At 40.8% G+C, this 23,193-nt stretch overlaps 1 protein-coding gene across 1 annotated transcript; it reads right to left on the bottom strand.

Annotated features, from left to right (window-relative positions):
- Positions 1–12,641: 12,641 nt before the first annotated feature.
- Positions 12,642–22,480, bottom strand: LOC139159469 (aquaporin-5-like). The gene is made up of 5 exons (XM_070736788.1): positions 22,097–22,480; positions 20,910–21,074; positions 18,765–18,848; positions 15,816–15,990; positions 12,642–12,969 (listed from the first exon to the last, which is right to left on the bottom strand). The coding sequence occupies exons 1-5, from the start codon at positions 22,478–22,480 to the stop codon at positions 12,920–12,922; spliced, it is 858 nt and encodes a 285-aa protein (XP_070592889.1). The 3' UTR covers positions 12,642–12,919.
- Between the last annotated feature and the right edge of the window lie 713 nt (positions 22,481–23,193).

Here is a 23,193-nt window from a genome sequence, read left to right as displayed (position 1 = left end):
TAATTTTCAAATTCAGCAAAAAAATATGTGACATATATATATATTGTTCTGAGTTCGGGTTTTGCCCCGTGTAATGTTTTGAGTGTCTATGCGACGTTTCAGTGAAATCACATTCACCATCATCAGGCTGAAGTTTTAAGTTTCGTGCTGATGTAAATATGGAATGTTTGCAACTGTCATTTGTTCCTTATATATAGTGTTGGGGGTGGAGATTTGGTTTGAATGTAGCAAATAGATTGGGTGACTATGTTTTAGTGATTTGATTGGTTGGTGGAATCACAATTACTTGAAGGATTGACATGGTGATGATTATGATATTTTTTTTTGTTTAAGGCTGGTTTCCAAATCTCTGGTAGGCGGGACGTGTCATCTCTTTTATTCATGCTGAGGGGGTGTTTCTCTATCTCTATAGCTTCCATAGTAATTCTTCTGTATAAATTTTCTGTTTTGGAAAGTAATTTAGTTTTTTCAGAGTCAATTTTGTGCCCTGTTTTTTTAATGTGCTGGACAAAGGAGGAAGTATTTTCTTCTTTTTAAACTGCATTCTTATGTTCTGCAATGCGTGCGCTCACTCTTCGATTGGTTTGTCCAATGTATGTGGCTGCACATGTTTTGCAAGGGATTTCATAGATTCCTTGGTGTTCTAGTTGGATTTTATCTTTTGGGTTTCTTAGGATGTTTGATATTTTTTGGTTAGTGACAAATGAAGTTTTGATATTATGTTTGTGTAGAATTTTACTAATTTTGTCTGTGGTGCCCTTGATGTAAGGGAGGAGGGTGGTACCATTATCCTGTTCTTGGTCTTGATTTTTGGGGGGTGTCTCTTTTTTTATTAGGTTTGTAATAGTTTTCCTTTCGAATCCATTAGAAATTAATACATCTTTGAGTTTGTTCAATTCAGTTTTTAAGTGCTCATGGTCAGCTAGGCGTTTGGTTCTGGTGATGAGAGTTTTAGCTACTGAGGACATAGTTCCCTCTAAGCTGAGCAGTGAGCAATCGCTCACTTAAAAATCATCATCAACTCAGAGTTTTCCAAACCTGCTCAGAAGCCGAGAGGGAAAGAGTGAGAGGGAAGGAGAGAGAGAGGAAGAGAGGAAGAGAGAGAAACAGATAGAAAAAAGAGAAGAAGAAAAAGAGAAAGAAAAAGAATGGGAGTAAGGAAGAGAGAAAGAAAATCAAAATCTAGTTTGAAACTAGCTTAACTATTTAAGTGGCATTTTGATATTGATAGAGTTGACCTATTATGAGCTCACTGTTATAGACACACAGTACAGTATTTTATTTTGAAATTCTCTGAGGCAAAACAGGGTGGGTTTTTTATTTGTTTGTTTGTTTATTTATTTATTATTTCTGTGCCACCCAGTCCCGAAGGGACTGCTGCTCAGACATTATACTTTTCTGCCCACACCCCAAAAAATTAGAGGGAACACTGACTGAGGAACCAAACGCCTAGCTGACCATGAGCACTTAAAAACTGAATTGTAAAACTGTAAAACATTACACGGGGCAAAACCCGAACTAAAAATCTACACACACACACACACACACACACACACACACATATATCTCAATCCATATACCTTAAGACATATCAATAGCACACATAATTATACATTTTTATCCAATCAATCATGAATCAATGGTGTTATGTCCTGAGGACAGCCGGAAAATATGGGCCGTCCCTTGTCCTATGCGGGAAAATACAGAGCCAGGATTGGCTGGCTCAGCCTGGCAGCAGGAAATATAAATAGCTGCCAGGCGTGGCCATTGTTGTTGTTGTCAGATTGTTACTACGAGTTGCTGTTACTCCTTTGCAATAAACCAAGTGTTGCCTGTTCCCATGCCTGCCACTCTCTCATTGAGCCAATTTTACAAATACTGTATTATATTTTGGCACCTATTTTATGCTGTTGTTTATCAATCTTTTCTTTACACTCCCCCCCCTCTATCTCCATTTCCTTCCGCTACCTTCTTACAACTGGCTGGCGGTGCTTCCCAGAACAGCCGGGGAGCTGTCGGCCGATCAGGATGCACAAAAGGAGGTGGGGAATCCCACAAAGGGATTCCAGGGGCAGAGCTTTTATGTCACTGAGACGTCCTTCCTGGAGTCCCTGTTTCAGCTGGCCAGGAAGGACGTCTCAGTGACGTCAAAGCTCCTCCCCTGGAATCTCCTCGTTTTTTGCCTCCCGACTGGCCCACAGCTCCCCGGCTGTTCTGGGAAGCGCGGCCGCCCAGTTGTCACCTTCAGAAACAGCCGGGGCACTTTTTGGCAGTCTCCCGAATGCCGAACCCGGAAGTTCGGCAAACGTTTGGGTTCGGGTTCGGGAGAATGCCGGGAAGCACCCCGGCTTTTTCAGAAGGTGACAGCTGGGTGGCAGCGCTTCCTGGTGCTCTCCCGAACCCGAACTTTTGCCGAACATTTGCAGAAATTCGGGCTTGGGTTTGGTATACCGAACTGCGCAAAGTTCGATACGAACCCGAACTTGGCAGGTTCGGTTCGCCCAACACTACTGGTTACCAGATGCCCGAATTTGGATTATGTGACTGGAAATGCTGCCAGACTCGTAAATGTGGGAGTCACCTTTTTTTCAGTGCCACTGTATTGTTCAGTTACTAAATAAATGATTGTAAGACCTGTATATCAGTAGAGCAACTGGCATCTTTCTTTCCCCCACAAGGTGTCTCTCCTATCCAACAGTAGACTTAGACCTCTGAAGCTAGGCAGAAAAGTAAACATAAATATATTTAAAAATCTGTATATTAACTGAAGCCATCTGTCATTTTATAAATTCCTGCTGGGTGGTTATGAAGCAGATTGGACTTATGGGGGTGTGGAGGAGAGAGTGGAATGACATGAATCTTTTAAAAAAAAAAATAGTTTACTTTTACCTCTTGAATATTTTATCCGGTTATTTTTTTTTCTTTTTCTCCATGTCTCCATTATTGTTCCTTGCTAGAAAGTCAGGACCGACATTCCAGCAAGACACACAATTGTGGGCTATAAGTTGTCTACTTACATAGGTTTTTATTTAGTATTATTTCAAGAGGACATTGAACCCAAAAAGAATGTACCTTTAAAAAAAAATCCATAAAATCCTCCCTACCTCAAGAAAAATACAAAAAGTATGCTTTCAAAATATAAAAATGCAAACATAACTTTAAAGAGAAATACAAAATGTTCTGCTTTTGTAGAACATGCTTAGATAAATGGATGAAATCTATTAGGAAATTCTTAAATGGATAACCAATAAGAATTGAAAGGAGATACTGGCTCCTTTCTCCTTTCCCAATTTAAGAACTTCTATGCCTTGGATCACATCATAGGAAGGGGGGCATGACATCATTGTGACTCACAGATGCCCTACATGCAATGTTGGAAGGACATTAGGGAGAACAGCCATAACCAGGATGTGGATTTGGCAAACGTCTCAGAAGGGACTCTCCACGTTTTCTTTGGCTGTAAAAGTATTGGGGTGGGTGGGGGGAGGAGAGAAGTACTTTCAGACTTGCAAAACCCTGTTAATATAGTCGTACAATAAAGTAGAATTAGTCTATCCAGGTGGACCACCTTTTCTAAGCTGGTATCAAGCCCCTCTCTCATAATTCATTGGGTGATACTTTCTTTTCTGCCAACCTGCCTTCAATTGAGGACCGGTACACTGCACGAGTTAAAAAGAGGGCTGTGAAAATATTTACTGACCTCTCGCATTCTGGACAGAAACTGTTTCAACAACTGTTTCCTACCCTTAAAATGATGCTACAGAGCACTGCACAACCAGACAACCAGACACAAGAACAGTTTTTCCTCCGAACGCCATCACTCTGCTAAACAAATAATTTCTTCACCACTGCCAAACTATTCCCTAAGGCTGCATTACCATTACTATTAGTATTCTCATTGTTCCTGTCACCCATCTCCTCCCACTTATGACTGTATGACTGTAACGTGTTGCTTGTATCCTTGCAATTTATATTAATATTGATTGTTTACTGATTGCTTATTTATACCCTATGACAATCATTAAGTATTGTACCTCAGGATTCTTGACAAATGTATCTTTTCTTTTATGTACTGAGAGCTTATGCACCAAAGACAAATTCCTTGTGTGCCCAATCACACTTGGCCAATAAAGAATTCTATTCTATTCTATTCTATTCTATTCTATTCTGCTGGATTTGTTGTTCCTTCTCAACCTTTAATCTGATCCATTCCATTTGTATGCCACCCTGAGTTCTCAGAGAGGGGCGGCATACAAATCTAATAAATTATTATTAATTATTATTATTTTCAAACTTGATCTTTCCTTGGCCAGTGTCTCCCCACACACCAAATCTGGTTCTACTCCATTTCCCAAGAGTGCTACTGACAGATAAGCAGATAGAATACCAGACTATAACTAATTGGTTTCTTGCATACAATTGAGCTGGAAAGGATAACAACAGAGACTAGAAGAATAAAATAACCTTTAATTAAAAGCTTCTTCAAGATTTTCTTTCGCTGTGTTAATTTTTCATCCAGTCCTACATCCAATACTTTTAAATACTTGTTCAGCCAAATTAAAGCTACTTTCACATTCTGCTGCAGCAAATTTGGTAACCAACAAGAAAATGTGGATTAGTTTCTTGTGTTCATCATGTTATCATTCTTGAAGAAAACAGACATTGAAGTTATAGATTAATTTATTATAAATTAATCATGCCATAGGTTTGCCTTCATGGCCCTAGTCTCACGCCTGAGACCAAAGTCATGTGAATTTTTCAACCCTGAATCAGAATAAGGCTACCTTGGCTCTCCCTAAGGAGGCCTTTCATTTGTTAACAGCATGTTCCTCTCCTTGGCATCTCAAATAACTTGACGTATATTCAGGATTTAAACGTCTTCATCCACAAACCTGTTTGGTTAGTTGATTAGTCTATTTGTCCTTTGTTTCATTGTGCTGGGCTTTGGTATTTCCTGGTATCAAAATACAATGAAAAATGTGGGGAAAAAACATACTCTGGGATGAATTCCTCCAAGCCTTATAGCTGGGATTATTGGATGGGAATTGGTAGCATTAAAGCAGTTTTCCTCAACCTTGGATCATCAGATACTGTTACTGGCTAATTTCCATTTTTATTAGTCAATATGAATCATGATAATGATTATGCGGTTGTAAGCCCTACAGTATACTGTTGTTGTTAGCTCTGGGCCAGCTCCTGCTTCAAGGACTGTGGGGGTTGATGTGGGAGAATCCTCACATTATCATAGGCCAGTTTTACTGCCAACAGCTTCCGACAGCGAAGCATCTGTGTCAGGGGAAGATTCTAGTGAAGTAGGATCAACGGAGGAGGTAATTACAGGCAGTCCATTTGCTAATTACCCCATTAGTGAACCATCATCATCATCATCATTATCATTGTTAGGTTCAGAAGAGGAGGCATTCATAGATGTTCGCAGACTCAGGTTGATGTCAAGGAAAGAACAACTGCGCAAGTATTACAGGAAATAAGGGAGAACACCTGTGGCTGGGGCAATTAGGCTAATGGGGCTGCTGATAACTTGCCAGCGTTGTTGCCTCTTGGTGTGGGAGTTTATCCATTTGGAGAGAGAGAGAGAGAACTGTGTTTTACGTCTGTTTCAGGATTTAACAGGACTCTTGGACTAATTAACAGTTAAGTTTAAGTGTGACGACTCTTGAAAGGAGGTGGCTGTGACGTCTTCACAGCTGCTTTTTATCTGCTTTGCTTTTGTTTTATGTTTTTCACAGCATTCAAGGCTTGTTGTGTGTGGGAGAGCACTGGCTGATTAAAAGTGCGTTTTGGACAGTATTTTCCTTTTCATAAACCAACTTTGCTTACTTTACAAACGTGTGTGTTTGAATTTCTCCTTTGGACTTAATTGGAGCTTGTAACGTGAAGCCCAGCATAAGAGTATACAATAACCATGGTGGGAAAGGCTTGTTTTAAAACCTGGTTATCACCTATAAAGCCCTACATAGCTCAGGACCAGACTATCTTTGGGACTGCCTTCTGCCACATATCTCCCAGTGACCAATAAGAACCCAAAGAGTCGGCCTTCTCTGGATTCTGTCAGCCAAACAATGTTGGCTCGTGGGCTCCCATGGAAGTGCCTTCTTTGTTGTGGCTTCACCCCTATGGAACCAACTGCCTCTGGAGATTTGCGTCCTCCCCACCTTGTTGGCCCTCCATAAAGCTCTAAAGACCTGGCTCTTCTAGCAGGCCTGGGGCCAATGTTTGACTGAGATATTACCTAGATCCGGCCATGAATGAGGAATGATTGTGAGAACATATGTGTTTTAGTGGGGTTTTCTAATTCATGATTTTTTAAATATTAGAATTACAAGTAGAATTTTGATTCCACCTTTACCCAAGAATTGTTTTTACTTGTTGGAAGCCACCCAGAGTCCTTCAGAAGTTGGGTGGCATATAAGTATAATTAATAAATAAGCATAACTAATAAATAAAATATTTGGGGCAGTGAAAGTTGATTGGGTGAGCACTCAGTTGACTTGCCCATCTCTTCCTTCTACTTCTGCCCTGAAATACCTGTATCTCCACACCAGAAAAAAAGACAAAGGGCAACCTGCAGCATAACACGGAGCCCTTCTCGCTCCCACCAAAGTCATCCCACAAACGGGTGTTGGATCTGGGAAAGTCCAGTGCCAGCAGAGTTCTGATTGTCCTCATGAAATGCTGGCTCATCTTCCCATTGTACTGGCATCTATTTATCTACTCATATCCTGTACAACATGCTTTCAAAAACTGAGGTGAGTGACGGGAGCTCACCCCTTCGCACAGTGCTAGGACTAAGACCATCTCCAGCGTTATTAAGCCACTAAGCCATCACGCTTCTGATTCAGCTGGTTGGAAAAATAGGAAAATAAAAGCCCAATATGAGCAATTCATGAAAGTGCTAAACTCTCCGTCAGTATAACTTTTTGTCTCTTTGTTCGGCAAAGCTCTCTGATATTAGCTCCAGATAATCAGCTGCCTTCTATCAGAAGGATGAAATTCTTTTCGGACTAAGCTTGCCAACACAAGTAGCCACTACACCACCTCTGGCATTGGGCCAGACTACTTAAGGGACCGTCTCCTGCCGCTTGAGACTCAGCAACCGGTCAGGTCCCACAGAGTTGGCCTTCTCCAGGTCCCGTCAACTAGACAATGTCGCTTGGTGGGGCCTAGGGGAAGAGCCTTCTTGGTAGGATCTCCAGCCCTCTGGAATCAATTCCCCCCAGAGATCTGTACTGCCCCCAGCCTCCTTGCCTTTCGAAAGAGTCTGAAGACGCATCAATGCTACCAGACTTGGGACTACTAGATTTTATACCGCCAGGCATGGGGGAGTTGAGATATTCCTTCCCCCTAGGCCATTACAAGTTATGCATGGTATGTCTGTGTGTATGTTTGGTTTTATAATAAGGGTTTTTAGTTGTTTTATTATTGGATTGTCACATGCTGTTTTTATCATTGTTGTTAGCCGGCCCGAGTCTACGGAGAGGGGCGGCATACAAATCCAATAAATAATAATAATAATAATAATAATAATAATAATAATAATAATAATTATTATTATTATTTAGCCCCCTGGCTGGCAAACGTTTGTGTGTTTGTTGTTTGAGTGGAAATGCTTGCTTTTTAATGTAATTGGTGATTTTACATTTTAAAATAATAATAATAATAATAATAATAGTAGTAGTAGTAGTAGTAGTTGTTATTGTTGTTGTTAATTAAATGTATATGCCAATTAATAAAATAATAAAATAAAATAAAATAAAATAAAAAATAAAATAATAAATAAAATAAAATAAAATAAAATAAATAAAATTGTCCCGGTGATCCAGGCAATCCTCAGTTTGATTTAAATTAAATTAATTTTAATGAAAATTAAAATTCAGCGAATAAGGTGTAATTTATATTACCATGCAACATATCTCTTCTGGCAGATGAAAAATGACTGCCAACCACTTTGGGAGTGCTCAGGAGAGCATTCCCATGAATTTTGGGTGGGGTGCAGTTTATGCATGCCTGCTTTTCATGGTTAGGCTGTTGGTCCACCCTAGGCCCTCCGCAGTTTCAAATCTCTGTGACATTTCTCCTAGCTAAATGGGTGAGAAGAATTTGTCAGTGTGATGCAGAAATCCCGGAGTCTGAACTTGACAGCATGTTTAACCAACAGAACAAAGAACTCACTGTTGGCTACACATCATACCAGGCCCATCTCTCATGCCAGCTAATGCCCGTTAATCCCCTGTGATTAAGTGGTATGGCTTTTCTTTTGACATATCTTGGGGATCTATCTATTTCTGTGGTACATGAGGTAAGAATAACAACAGGAATAAATGTCACATTAGCCCCCCTGACTCAGATGGAAGGAGAAACATACCAATCTGAACCATAAACAAGTTCTCGTCCAAGCAGAGATTTCACAATTTTTATGAGTCCAGAGTCTGATATGATTAAGCGGTTTGATTAAACAGCAACAATTTCCTTACTTTCACACAATTGACCCACTCAGATATGAGGATGTCCGGGTCCCAGTTAAATACGCAAAAGGCATGCTACCAAAATTAGTCTGTAAACTACATGGTAGCTTAATCTCCGGTAGGATTAGGCAGCCAGGATTCAGTGATAGCTTTGGAAAAGTTTACTTTGAAGCTTAGCATTAATGGGAGGTTCCCTCCCCACCTGCCTTAACAGTCCTTTGGATTTATTATTAAAGGTGGATCAAAGCCAAAAGCAAATATTGGATTGTAGATTCGTTCTGCTTATTTCTGATGTGGAGTGCAGGGCTGGGAATGTGACATGGCAACAAATATGAAATAGCTAATAAGGTAGAATACCATGGGCAATGCATAATATTATATAACAGTGATGGCAAACCTTTTTCCCCTTGGGTGCTATCGTGCATGTGTGAGTGCCCACATCCATAATTCAATGCCTGGGGAGGGCGAAAACAGCTTCCCTCGCCCCCTGGAGGCCCTCTGGAGGCTGGAAATGGCCTGTTTCCCAGCTTCTGGTGGGCCCAGTAGGCTCGTGTTTTACCCTCCCCAAGATCCAAAGGCTTCCAAAGGCAGCTGGGAGAGGGCAAAAACTCCCTCCCCTATCCCCCCAGAAGCTCTCTGGAAGTCAAAAACACCCTCCCAAAGCTGCTGTGTAAGCCAAAAATCATGTTGGAGGCAGTGATGGGCTACCAAAATTTTTACTACCACACTGTGGGCATGGCTTATGCATTTTGTTTCAACATCTTTCAGGGCAAATTGGGTGCTCTGGGGTGGAGCTCTATTTTCGTTACACCACTGCGTTCCCCCCATCCGGGCAGTAGCCCACCCCTGATTATCTACTATATAAAGTGTATGTACAGAAATGCACAGCTCTTCTAAAATTATACACATTCAACCTCATTTACTGTGATAGGAAAAACATACCCTGAGCCCAGAAGGGGAAAAAAAAGGGGGGGGGGATCAAAATTTTGCTACCGGTTCTGTGTACCTGACCATACCCACAGGAACCCACAACTGATTGGTGAGTTAGAACAACAGCTCACGTGCCAGCAGATACAGCTCTGGGTGCCACCTCTGGCACCCGTGCCATAGGTTCACCATCACCAACATGGCAATACAACAGTTTCTAGGGTGGTGCAACACGGTGGAAGGGAAATTCTATATGGGGCTACTGGTCTATATTGTGATTGCACACTTGGTGTCAATTGCAATCTGCTTTTAAGTAGGGTGTTTTAGCAATACATAGAATTTTTCCCACTCTTGAAATCAGTTTAAGTCCATGGTTTCAGTGTTGCCAAGGTTGGGCATCCCTGCCATAAAGGGAACATAAGTAAAGAGCAACAATGTTAATTGCACCTGGAAGCTAGTATACACATTCCCCTGCTGAAACCAGATTTATTTATTTATTTATTAATCAGATTTGTATGCCGCCCCTCTCCGCAGATCAAAAAGGGTTCAAATTAATTTGTTCCAGGATTCTCTGAAGCTGCAATGTGGCTATTTTTCCACCTGTTCTAAAAATGGAAGGTTGGAGACAAGGATGAAAAATGTCCAAAGAGTCAGGTTCATTAGTGACTTTTTAGGAAGGAGAATTGGTACCTCTTTAAGAGATGACAGAGCCACCTACTCCTCAAGGATAAATCTACTGCCACCAGGGCCCAATTGCATATATCTCACTAGCCTGGATCTAATATACAGGTGGTCAAGAACATTGTGTGCTTCATCAGGACTAACAAACTCATCTCAGCTAACTAAACCAGACTGGGTCTCAGTCATCTTCCTGGGACCTCAGGACTGAAGTACAGCTTGAAGTGAATCCAAGCAACTTTAGCCAACAGAGGTCTAAGCTATTCTTTCTCAGTGGAATTACAAGTGGAATTTTGATTCCACCTTTACCCAGTAAGAGACAGATATCTTTTAATAGGGCCACTGGATAGTACAGAAAGTACAGCACTGAATGACTATCTATGGACATCATTTGAGAAATACTGCCCTTACTACTTTTCGGTAGACCTTAATAACAGCTCTAGGTTGTCCTTGATTGGTTTACTTCTCATGGTCCACCAATAACAGGCATTTCTTCTTCTTTGATTTCATCTCCTTCAGCTTCTTTGTAAGCTGAAGGAAGCCCCAGCCTCTATGAGAGGAGAGAGGCAGTCTAATGCAATCAAGGCCACAGCCACCCTTTCATTTCAAGTGGCGACTAAGGTCTTAGTTGAACTTTGCAGCAGACCTTCAGGGATATCCCAAGGTTTTTCTGGAACTCTTCCTTAGGCATGTCAATGGAAAAAAGACACTGGCTTTACTATAACATGGGAATAATGGTGATCTCCCTCAACTCCAGATGGTGCTGCTGATGCCCAAACAAGGAAAACAGATGAGGCATGTTATGTGATGAGTCTTTTATAACCTGGATCAGACCTAAGGTTGACATAATGACCATGAAATCCCAATAAAGAATTCAGTTGTGTTGTGTTGTGGTCTGCTGTGTTCTGCTGTGTTCTGCTCTGCTCTCTACTCTCTACTCTCTACTCTCTGCTCTCTACTCTCTACTCTCTACTCTCTACTCTCTACTCTCTACTCTCTACTCTCTACTCTCTACTCTCTACTCTCTACTCTCTACTCTCTACTCTCTACTCTCTACTCTCTACTCTCTACTCTCTACTCTCTACTCTCTACTCTCTACTCTCTACTCTCTACTCTACTCTCTACTCTACTCTCTACTCTCTACTCTCTACTCTACTCTCTACTCTCTACTCTACTCTCTACTCTACTCTCTACTCTACTCTACACTACTCTACTCTACTCCACTCCACTTTATTCCCATATTTGTCAAGCAAATTACAGTGCTGTTTAATTCAGGGTGGATTCAATCTTCATATCCTCATGCTGACATAAGATTTCAAGTAAAATAAAATCAATTGAATATGGAAATTTCTCATAATCTGGAACATCATAACAAGGATGGGAAAAGAGTTTCCTTAAACCAGCTTCCTTTGTCTTGTGATAGATTTGCAGATGCAGAAATGGTTTTTGTAAGAGCTAGCCAATCTTTTCTAGTGAGAGCTGCATTCCTGTTGCAGATTTAAGTTTGGAGAACTTGTAGGGTGTCCTGAATATGGACACTGGCTGGTATTTTAGCAATTATTTCTCTCAGACTTGACTGGTTTAACAGCTATAAACTTTTCCTGAGCTTGTCAGTTGGAAAGCTTACATCCTGTGTTCGAGACCTGAGCGCTGTGTGTCAGGGCGAGCCCCCGTTACTTCCCCCAGCTCCTGAAAACCTGGAGATTAAAAGCATGCAAATATGAGTAGATAAATAGGTACCACTTCAGTGGGAAAGTAATAGCATTCTGTATGCCTCAGCATATAGTCATGACTATGGACAACACTGGTTCCCTCAGCTAAGAAACTGAGATAAGCACAGCCCCCTACAGTCGGACACAGCTGGACAGGGGGAAACTTTATCTTTACCTGTACATTGGTAACATTAGGAATAATTGGTTAGAGAAAATAAACTGTTGGAATAGATAGGCCTTTGATCTAATTAACTCTCTCTCTCTCTCTCTCTCTCTCCCCCTCCCCCTCCCTCCCTCTTCCTCTCCCTCCCTCTCTCTCTCCCTCCTTCCTCTCCCTCCCTCTTCCTACTCGCTGCAATTTTGTTTGGCTTTTTAACTATATATATATATATATATATATATATATATATATATATATATATATATATATATATACACACACACACACACACACACACACACACACACATATATATGTCAAATGTTTTTTTAGCTGGACATATATATACACACACACACAGTTGAATGTATAAAAATGCAGAAACGGCATATAAATTCTTTAAATGAACAGAAAAAAAGTTTCCTAACTATTCAAGGCATAAAGTGATCACCAAACATGAGGATTGTATTAACATTTTATTTATATTATCAGCCAATGTTTTCTGTCAAGAAGGCTGTCAACATGATATACATATATAAAGCAAGGGGGAAAACAATACTCATTTCCACTCATTTATTTTTAATGGATAAAAGATCACTTTCTGGATTATTAACAACAATATTATTGAAGAGAAAGTGCATCTAGTACATTATTATCTTTCTATATTACATAGCCCATGAATGCTGCCTGATTAATTCCACAATCCAGAGAAGAATCCGAGCCACAGTTTTGAAGTGGAAATGCTTACAGGTTAAATGGGGCTCAGAGGGAGGATATGGTGACTTTGAGATGGATGTGGGCTCCTCTTTCACAGTATGAACCTATCTTTGCTTCCTCTCCGGTGCAGTGCTAAGTCTTTCACCAGAATATTGTCACAGGGGCTTTTGAGGAATACGAGGCTTGACGGACATCTCTTCTCAGGCTGGTAAGGTAAGTATCACTCCGCAAGGCTTTCCAAGTTACATGTGTGAAGTATAGTTCATGGGGTGGCTCTCCTGACCGCTGGGATCTGAAATCGGCAGAGGGTTAGTGGTGCTTTTTAAGAGAGCTAACCATAGTACAATAGAGATATTACTGGCCCAAATACACAGGTATGGGACAGTCACATTTTAGAGAGACCCCTAACGGTATTTGTTAGATATTTGCCTGGGTGACCTACCCAGACAGGGTAAAAGTCAAAAGTTCAGATTTGTTTATTGCATGTTGATTGGTTGCCTTCTTTTGGTGCTTAAAATGTATCTTTGTAAAACTGCCCTGTTGCTGGGCTAGATTGTATAAATAGGAGAACTGTCATTGTATAGAGCTCTCAATACTCCATTGCTTCTTGACTGATTTGACCTCCTTGTCCTGTTAGCAAAATAAACCTTGCTTGATTCAACCTTGCTTTGAGAGTTATTACATTGGCGACGAGGAAACCGACCCTCCGTGTGCTATCATGGCTACTCCATCGGTAGTCCAGCCACCTGAATTCTTTGACCCAGAAAGAATGACCTGGACAGCCTACATGGCGAAGTTTGAAATATTTTTGGAAGCGGCCGGCATGAAAGACGCCGACAGCAGCCGCAAGCGTGCCCTTTTCCTCAATTACTGTGGCACACAGATTTTTGAGCTGGCAGAAACCCTCACTGACCCTGAACCGGCGAAGTCCAATCAAGACTGAGAACCCCATAACATAATTTGCCAGTTACCACACAAAGAGTTGTACAAATGACAAGGCAATAGCCTGAACCCCTTGTGTGACTTTCTGACAAGCAAAATCAGTGGGGAAGCCAGGTTTACTTAACAGCCACATTACTAATTTAACAACTGCAGTGATTCACTTAACCTGTGGTAAGAAAATTCATAAAACAGGGTAAACTTCACTTAAACATTTCTCAGCAGCAGAAATTTTGGGCTCAATTGTCGTTGTAAGTCGAGGATTACAACTGGTGTTTTGCTCTCTGAGGTAGACAGATGCTCCCAATTTGAGATACCAACAGGACAATTTAAAGGGTTACAGGGAGCACAATTACAGTCACATTATTGTTTTTCAAAAGTACCTTAGAGGAGTGTTTCCCAACCTTGGCAACTTGAAGATATCTGGACTTCAACTCCCAGAATTCCCCAGCCAGTGTTCGCTGGCTGGGGAATTCTGGGAGTTGAAGTCCAAATATCTTCAAGTTGCCAAGGTTGGGAAACACTGCCTTAGAGGAATGTCTATCAGTACTTGACCCGTCAAGTCAGACATAATTGTAAACATTTGAGCTGATGTCTTTGACTCTTAAGGCAGGGAAAAGTATATCCCAAATTCCATAGAGCCAAAAGAAGAAGAGGAAAAGGGCTAGGTTTTGGCATAAATATAGGGCCTAATTTCTATATCCTGCTGATATGTTGGTTTGTTCCATTGGGGCAGCTATTGTCCACCTAAATGGATGGCCATGAATTAATTGGGCTGGTTACCTTCTGCTCTTCTGAGAGCAGCTATGGAGTACCCCCCCCCACAGTATTTGATGCAGCAATCAATGTGGGCAATGATTTCTAGAAGCAGCTGGCAAATTTTAGATAAGGAAGGTAAGTAGATGCAGGTCTTATTGATAAGATCTACTCTGCTCAAAAAAAATAAAGGGAACACTTAAGCAACACAATATAACTCCAAGTAAATAAAATGTCTGTGGAATCAAACTGTCCACTTAGGAAGCAACACTGATTGACAATCAATTTCACATACTGTTCAACTTTGTACAGAACAAAGTATTCAATGAGAATATTTCATTCATTCAGATCTAGGATGTGTTATTTGAGTGTTCCCTTTATTTTTTTGAGCAGTATATTAACAAGTAGGACTTCTCCGTGGATGGGGGAAATCATTGACTCTGAACAGAATAGACAGAGTTGGAAGGGACCTTGAAGGTCTTCTAGTCCAACCCCCTGCCTAGGAAGGAAACCCTCCACCTCTTCAGACAAATGGTTATCCAATATCTTCTTGAAAACTTCCAGTGTTGGAGCATTTACAACTTCTGGAGGCAAGTTGTTCCATGGATTAATTGTTCTAACTGTCAGGAAATTTCTCTTTAGTTTTAGGTTGCTGCTCTCCTTGATTAGTTTCCACCCATTGCTTCTTGTCCTGTCCTCAGGTGATTTGGAGAATAGCTTGACTCCCTCTTCTTTATGGCAATCCCTGAAATATTGGAACATTGCTATCATGTCACCCCTGGTCCTTCTTTTCATTAAACTAGACATATCCAGTTCTTGCAACCGTTCTTCATATGTTTTAGCCTCCAGTCCCCTAACCATCTTTGTTGCTCTTCTCTGCACTCTTTGTAGAGTCTCCACATCTTTTTTACATTGTAACTAAAACTGAATGCAGTATTCCAAGTGTGACCTTACCCAATCTTTATAAGGTGGTATTAACACTTCACGTGATTTTGATTCTATCCCTCTGTTTATGCAGTCTATAATAAATCCTGGCTGGCAGGCCAAGGAAACCAATGAGTCTAACCCTGCTGATACAGTAGTTATAATATAAACCATTTTAACTAGGAGCAATGCAAGTGTTCATTCATACACACATAAGCATCAACTCTGGTCTCTATTTGTCAAAAACAGACAACATTTATGAGCATTTGGCAATCATGGCAGATCCTTTTATTATGGCTTGCAAGCACGGTTTAAACACTTGGTCTGGAGTTAAATCCCATGTCTGCTTGTGGTGGACTAAGTAGGCATGGAATTAGACTTTAATTAAGGAACGCTTTAATTTATTCTTCTTCTTGCAATGGTAAGACATTGTTCCTCTGTGTTTTGCATAACAAGAATGGGTGGTGGGTGGTGAAGCCATTCACGCAGAATTTGATATAATCACTCATGCACACTCACTGTTCCAGCGTGGGTCAGCCCGATTTCCTGGTGGCTGCTGCAGATTATCTTCAGCGACAAAGAAACCTTTAAAAATAGCCAGCCTCTCCTCCCTGCTCAGTCTCTGGGGACATAGGACGTAGTTGTAAACTATACTAGCCAAGATAGCCCCCAAGAAAGGTCCCATCCAGTAGACCTGTAGAAAGAAGCAAATGAAAAGCAGCTTTGAAGAATGCAAAAATGTGGCATTGTCAGGCTAGAATCCTTTGTATACCTTGCGTTAGATGTTCCATTGCTAGACAAACCACCAAGAAGCAAATCTGATTCAAATATTTTGGTGCCTGAGAAGAACCAGTTATTTCTACCAAGGTGCCATGGTTCCATCTCTTCTCCAAACTATGTTCTTAACAGACAACAGATTAACAGAGTTGGAAGGGACCTTGCAGGTCATCTAGTCCAACACCCTGCCCAAGCAGGAGACCCTATATTTGTCTCTACCTAGGATCGAACTGACTATGTTGTGAAGCAAGATCCCCTATTCCGAAGACAACTGCTGCAGTTGTCTCTCTGATTTTCATATTGTACTTTTAGAACAGATTTCATGCTTTAGATACTGCATTTTCCCAAAAAATAAGATCCTGCTTTATATTTTTTTGAACCCTGAAATAAGTGCTTGGCCATATTGCCATGCACTCAAAAGCCTGATTGGGCTTATTATCAGGGGATGTCTTATTTTGGGGAAAAAACAGGATAATACTTGGCTGTTTACTAAGTACAATATATTTATGATGTCCTTGGTTCTCCCTGAGCTTGGATGGGTTTGGGGTTTTTGTTTGCCAACACTCCATTGCCAAGCTAGGTAACACCATCAGTGTTAGTAGGAAGTGGAATCTGCCTTGTCCATGTTAGTAGGAGTGGTCTTACTGGTTCCTTGATAATATATTTGATTCTCTGAATTAACCATTTAAAGCATGAAGACTTGTAAATGTGATACTCTTGAAATGCTGACATCATCAAAGCAAAGGTTAGATAGTAGAAATAGAGTATAGCACATGGTTTTGCTTTGTTTTTATATTTATCCTTAGAGCCCAGTCTTGACCCTTTGCCACTGCTTGGACAAGTCCCTGCAGTTGTCTTGGCAACATTTTTGGAAGTAGTTTCTTTACCTCCTTCCTCAGTTTCTCTAAGCCAGCGGTCCCCAAACTACGGCCCGTGGGCCGCATGCGTCCCGCTGAGGTCATTTATCCGGCCCGCGGGTGAGTGACAGGAGCACAGGTACATACTTTTATTTTAATTAAATTCTCTCCTTAATGTTCCTTCAAAAGTACAACACCAATTATATTTCTAACTTATTAATCATTATGCCAAAGTGCTTCCTTCTTTCTTTATACATTTTTCTATAAACCAAGAAAACCTTGTATAGCCAATCAGATGTTAACAAAAGAAAATTAAAAACAAAACATAAACATATATGAATTTCAGATTTCTTCCCCCCCCCTCTCTAAATAGTATGTTCCCATTTTGTTTTTTACTTTAAAATAAGGTATGTGCAGTGTGCATAGGGATTTGTTCATAGGGTTTTTTTATAGTCCGGCCCTACAACAGTTCGAGGGACAATGAACTGGCCCCCTATGTAAAAAGTTTGGGGATCCCTGCTCTAAGCACTCAGGGAGAGGGACTAGCCCAAAACCTGTCTTTGTACCCAAGGTAGAATCTGAACTCTCAGTTTCATGGTTTCTATCTGGATAGCTTACTTACTACACTAAACTGGGTCTCAGCATATGATTAGGGGTGTTGTTTTTTGGAGCAAAGGGAAACAGGGCACTACATTAGCTCATAAGGGCCATTGGGGATCAGCATTATTTGTTTGAAGGCCTGTCTAAAAATGAAGGACTGTGAGAAGAAAAAACAGAATGAAACTGCTTGTCTTCAGGGATCACTGGACTGATTGAATACTGTATACAGAGTTTCCTCCATCATGGTGGGTGCATCGAATATCTGCTGAAATAGCAATTGGTTCTGAGTATTAGCTTGTGAATACGATACATACTGGCAGTGAAGGGCCGCTCTTCTTACCTCCTACCGGAGTTCCCTCAAAGGCCGTCACAGGTGCATATCCACCCATCGGTCACACACGCGTGCATCTTTGTGCAATATTTGGCTTTTGAGCATGTGCAGCAAGCCAAATATCATGTTCGGACATGCGCGAGAGCGGGATTTCTGCTATTTTCGGTGATATTTTTGCTTCTGTGCATGCGCAGCAGCAATAAATCAGCAAAAATAGCCATAACCTTCCTCTCACACCTATCTTTGCACGAGATTTGTCTTGTTGCACATGCGCAGAAGCCAAATCTCATGTGGGGGCATGTCGGGGGGGTGTAGCTGCGCACGCATCCTGGATTTTCCTACCGGAGCTGTGCACCTGGGTGCACCAGCTGCTGCCCGCCACTGCATATTGGTGTCTTGTTGTCCTCTGCACCAGTTATATATTTGCTTGTTTTTAATGACAGCTCCCCTATGCATTCCTATGATTCAATTTTGGAGCAAAATCTAGAACGTTCAGTCTTTCTCACAAATTGATTAGGTACCTTATAAGCCTTTGGTCTTAGTAAGCAATGAAAATCTGTTTTTTAAGTGATGAAATTCCCTCGGTTCAGGCCTAGAGAACTTGAAATAGAACTGTGGAAGTCTTAGTTATTAAACGTGTATGCGGCTGATTCTCAACAATTCAGGGCCCTCCCAGACTTTCCTCTGCTTTGTCTTCATTACTGATTAGGATCTTCACCCTTGCCATTGTTTTCAATAATCTTTAAATGTAAACCAGGGTTAAGACTCTTGACAAATAGAGTATCTAATGATGGAGCTGGAAGGAGGTTTATCAGTGAAGTAAGTTTGGTGTCAAGGAAGTTTATGTAATCTAGGCTAACAATGGAAGATCTGGGCTGACAGAAACAGCAAGAAGAACCTTACCCAGTGAAAAGGACCGAATGTTCCCAGTACGACAGCAGGGGCAAAGGATCTTGCTGGATTTATGGAGCAGCCAGTATAATAAATCTGTTAAAGGAAAAAAAAGGGCATTAATTTAGATTGGTGGTGCTCTTCTATCAAGAGATTGAAACCATGTTTCCCAATGCACTTCAACTCCCAGAATTTGCTTAAGCATTGCTAAGAATTCATTACCGGACTCAATTGTGTCAACCCATAACCTCCAACATTTCTCCCTTAGACTCTCCACGATTGACCTCTCCAGGTTCCTAAGAGGCCAGTAAGGGGCGTACATAAGTGCACTGGTGTGCCTTTCATCCCCTGTCCAATTGTCTTTCCTTTCTCTCACTTATCATATATATTTTCTTTCTTTCATATATCCTCTCCTCTAAGTTCACTTTTACCCTTATGTATATTACTACATGTCTATTTTTCTTCCTATGCATTTGTGTACTGGACAAATGAATAAATAATAAATAAAATAAATAATTCTGAAAGCTGAAGTCCACATCTCTCAAAGTTGCTCAGCTTGAAAAACATTTGACTTCAAATATTCTCTATTCATGGGCCTTTTCTCTTACTTTATCCCATGTCCTGTATAATTTATTATTGCCTCCTTTGTCTCATTTAGATAAACATCACTGTCGGGATATTTCCCTTTTCTTCTTGCCCATTGCAAAAACATTGATGTATAAGCTATCTACAGATACTTCCTTGTTTTCTCCCACGGATATAAATTTGGGGTGATCTTGATACTTGGCATCAAGCACTACTTCCTTTCGATTCAACAGTGGAAGTTGTGTTGATCCCTATCAGAAACATGCAAGGTTGCCATGTATGCACCTGTATAGGGAATAGCTCTTTGTAGGAAGGAACCTCACATAAGAAAGCGGAGGTTTATATGCCAAATCCAGTTTAAAAACAATACATTGTGAAGCTGAAGTTATTTATTTGTAGAAGCAGACTGGGCAGATCCACAAGGCATTCGATCATAATCACCCACATTATATGAGTGGTTTTGAAAGTCTATTGAAAATATCAAAAGTATTTCTAAATTTGCAAGCATACATATACATTAGATCCTGCCCTTACTTGGCCTGCTTCTTAATGCTTTCCTTAATATTGCATGCATTATAATGTCACACATTTGTAAATATAATACGAAAGGTGGAAACAACATTATCATTTCAGCAATACATGTTTATTCAGTTAGATACACATTGCACCCAAGAAATGGGTGGAAATTGAGGCGAAAAGACCCTCCTGCAAATAAATCCAAATACAATTAACTAACCTGTTTGCAGAGATTCATCTCTGCACTTTAATAACAATATTAAGGCAGACCTATTCTGCATGGTTTTTCTGAATCAAAGGTGTTGGTGATATTGATTTATGAACTGACTTGTTTTGACACTAATTAAGGGTGTCAGAAACACTCTGAGCAATTTCATCAGCTGGGTCAAAACATCAGTGGCTTCTGAAATTTGCTCAGTATTTAGGTTTTTTTAAAACAAATATTAATTTATTATAAAAACAAGACACCAACATACATATAAGAGAACGACAAACGTACAACAAAATAGAGGAGTTATTACCGCTCCGCTCTTATCAGACGTTTCCAGAGAAAAACCTTTGCAAATCATATCATACAAAGAAACATCTACTCATATTTCCTATTATTTACAATTTTTTAGCTATTTACTTCTATATAATATATTTAGTTATTCCTTAATTTTCTGTTCAACCAATCATAGACCTTATCCCAGACTTTATAATATTCAATTTCCTCTTGTCCCTCAGTGTTTAGTTTTTACATTTTTTTCTTTCAGGAAGTTTGAATCTGAACTGTTCTGGAGTCTCTCAAAAGCATTTGGTCTTCTACCCAACCTCCTCAAGTAAAGCATTGTTTAAAAAACAAATAAACTTTTGATAACCTTGAAATGCCACATCATAAAAAACAAAGCCAAGCAAGTCAACCCAAAGAGTGATCCCCCCATTCTCATAAAATCTTACCCAACTTTTGCTTTCTTTCCTTCATTTTTCTTTAGTAGGGAGATGTCTTTTGCTGTATTTCCTACAAGTGAATCCTTCTGCTTAGTAACTTGTAAAGAATAAAATGAAGGGACTCACCCCAATAAGATGAGCCATAGAGACAGCCAGGCCGATAGACAATGGCGCATAACTCCTGCTCTCTCTCCTGCGCTTATCAGTTGCAGAGAAGGTGCTCATGACCACGGAAAAGGTTAGAATGATTTCAATCACAAAGCCTTCCCCTGAGGATACCTCTTTGGGGATCTACCAAAGTGTCAGAAAAGAGGAATTAAGGGGTGGGGGGGGGGGAAACACAGGCACAACACAAAAAACTTGTTATGGTGTCCTTGTAAATTCCTCACCAACACAGTCTCACTGTTGTCTTCCCAAAGATATGTTACTAGGAAGCAAACTCCATTGCATTGGAAGAGGACGTGTCAATCCCCTCTCCCTGTGGCTGCAAGTTTTGTTAGGTATGTGGAATTCTTCAAGAATTGTTGTAGAAGTCACAAACCTTTTCAGACAAAATCATTTCCCCAAATGTGAGTGGTCGGCTGCTGATTCAATCATAGGAGGGCCATGGAGGGCTACTCATGATGTCATCTCAGCAGTGGTAGACTCTCTTCCTTGTTACGGCAGGGGCATCTCTGTCTAGGGCAGAGGTCTTCAAACTTGGCAACTTTAAGACTTGTGGACTTCAACTCCCAGCATTCTCCAGCTAGCATAGCTAGGAGTTGAAGTCCACAAGTCTTAAAGTTGCCAAGTTTGGGGACCTCTGGTCTAGAGACTTTCAAAGGTAGTCAGTTCCCTTGCTTGGGTCTTCTTTAATTAAACCTCACAATGCCTCTATTCCCTCCTATTGTTCCACAAGGAGATCCTAAAGACAACTTCTAATACAAGTACTGTATACCGGCTTTAATATAAAGGTTCTACATAACAATTATGCATAACAGTTTGTTATTACCTTTCTTCTACTTAAAGGAACACATCTCAGGCCTAAATACACGTCAACTTTAAATGCTCTCAGCAAGACCAAATTGATGCTTCTGTTGTAGAAAGTTGCTTCAAAAAGGAATTTTGGAAAATTGGATCCAGCTAGAAACACACCCATTGGTTGTTTTTTTAGGAGAGCACCCAGATAACTATATCATAGGGTCTTTTGGCAAAGCCAGAGGGGCTCTTAAAGAATTGCCTGTATGGCTTATGTTCAATCACTGAGCAAAAGCAATCAGTTGGGGGTCATGCCCACAAGCTTCGTTCAGATTAATTGGAAAAGGAAGACTTACCTGATTGGCAAATAGTGTTGAGCGGACATCTCCCGGTGTCACTGCATAGATGATTCCTGTACCAGCAAGGGCTCCCAGCACCTGTAGGATGATATAAAATACAAAGCGGACGATGGAGATCTGGTTCCCCACAAAGTAGGCAAGGCTGACAGCTGGGTTGATATGTGCTCCGCTGATAGGGCCAAAGATATGAACTACAGTTGCGACGGTTAGTCCGAAAGCCAAAGAAATCTGGAGAACGTTAGGCTCTTCCAAAGGCCACTTGAAGGATGAGCCCATGGCAATGAAGAGAAAGATCGCAGTTCCTGCAAATTCACTTAGAATAGCCCAGGCAAATTTGGGGCTCAGAATCTCTGCTTGTCTGTTAGTAGTAGTGGTAGCCATGGCTGGTGCAGTAGACAGCGAGTGGGTGTTAACATGGAATCTGTAGGCACCACGAGCAAGGAGTAAATTTATTGGGCCATGCTGCATGCATTTATAGAGAGAAAGGGATGGGTTTAACCAAGTGTAGGTGGGGCCGAAGAGAAACCTGTCAGTCATCCCGAGGATAATTTTGGAATCAGGACTACTGTATTTGGAGGTTCAAATTTCCCAAACAATTTATCCAGCTAATAAGAAAGCCCTAAAGACTGGGGGAAGAGGGGGCATTCTTCTCAAAGCATTAGCCTGTTTTTGAAAAGCCTTTTACCAATTATTTCAGAGCATTCATAACATCATAGACTTGTAGGACTGGAAGGGACCTTGGAGGTCTTGAAGCAAATAGTCATTGTCTTTCTTTTAATTCTCATTCTCTGAAAAGTGGGAGTTCTCATATTTTATTTTGTAAAAATGCAAGCAAATACAACTGTATGCATTTAGATGGATTGTATAAATATTTGCCTGGCCCCCAACCCCCAGTCCATGGACCAGCACTGGTCCTTAGTATGTCAGAAACTTTGCAAACAACAAAGCCCCTTCTGTGGGATGCAGGCAGCATGCAAAACCAAGCCCCATCTGGTCCATAGAAAAACCCCTCCCCATGGAACTGGTCCCTGGTATCCAAAAGGTTGGGGTATACTGTTGAGTATGTGTAATTCAATATAAATAGTTGAAAAATA

The sequence above is a fragment of the Erythrolamprus reginae genome, chromosome 2 (assembly GCF_031021105.1).
Source record: "Erythrolamprus reginae isolate rEryReg1 chromosome 2, rEryReg1.hap1, whole genome shotgun sequence".
Lineage (NCBI taxonomy): Eukaryota > Metazoa > Chordata > Lepidosauria > Squamata > Dipsadidae > Erythrolamprus > Erythrolamprus reginae.
Note: the sequence above shows the minus strand (reverse complement) of the source record. Positions and strands in the feature narration are given on the sequence as shown.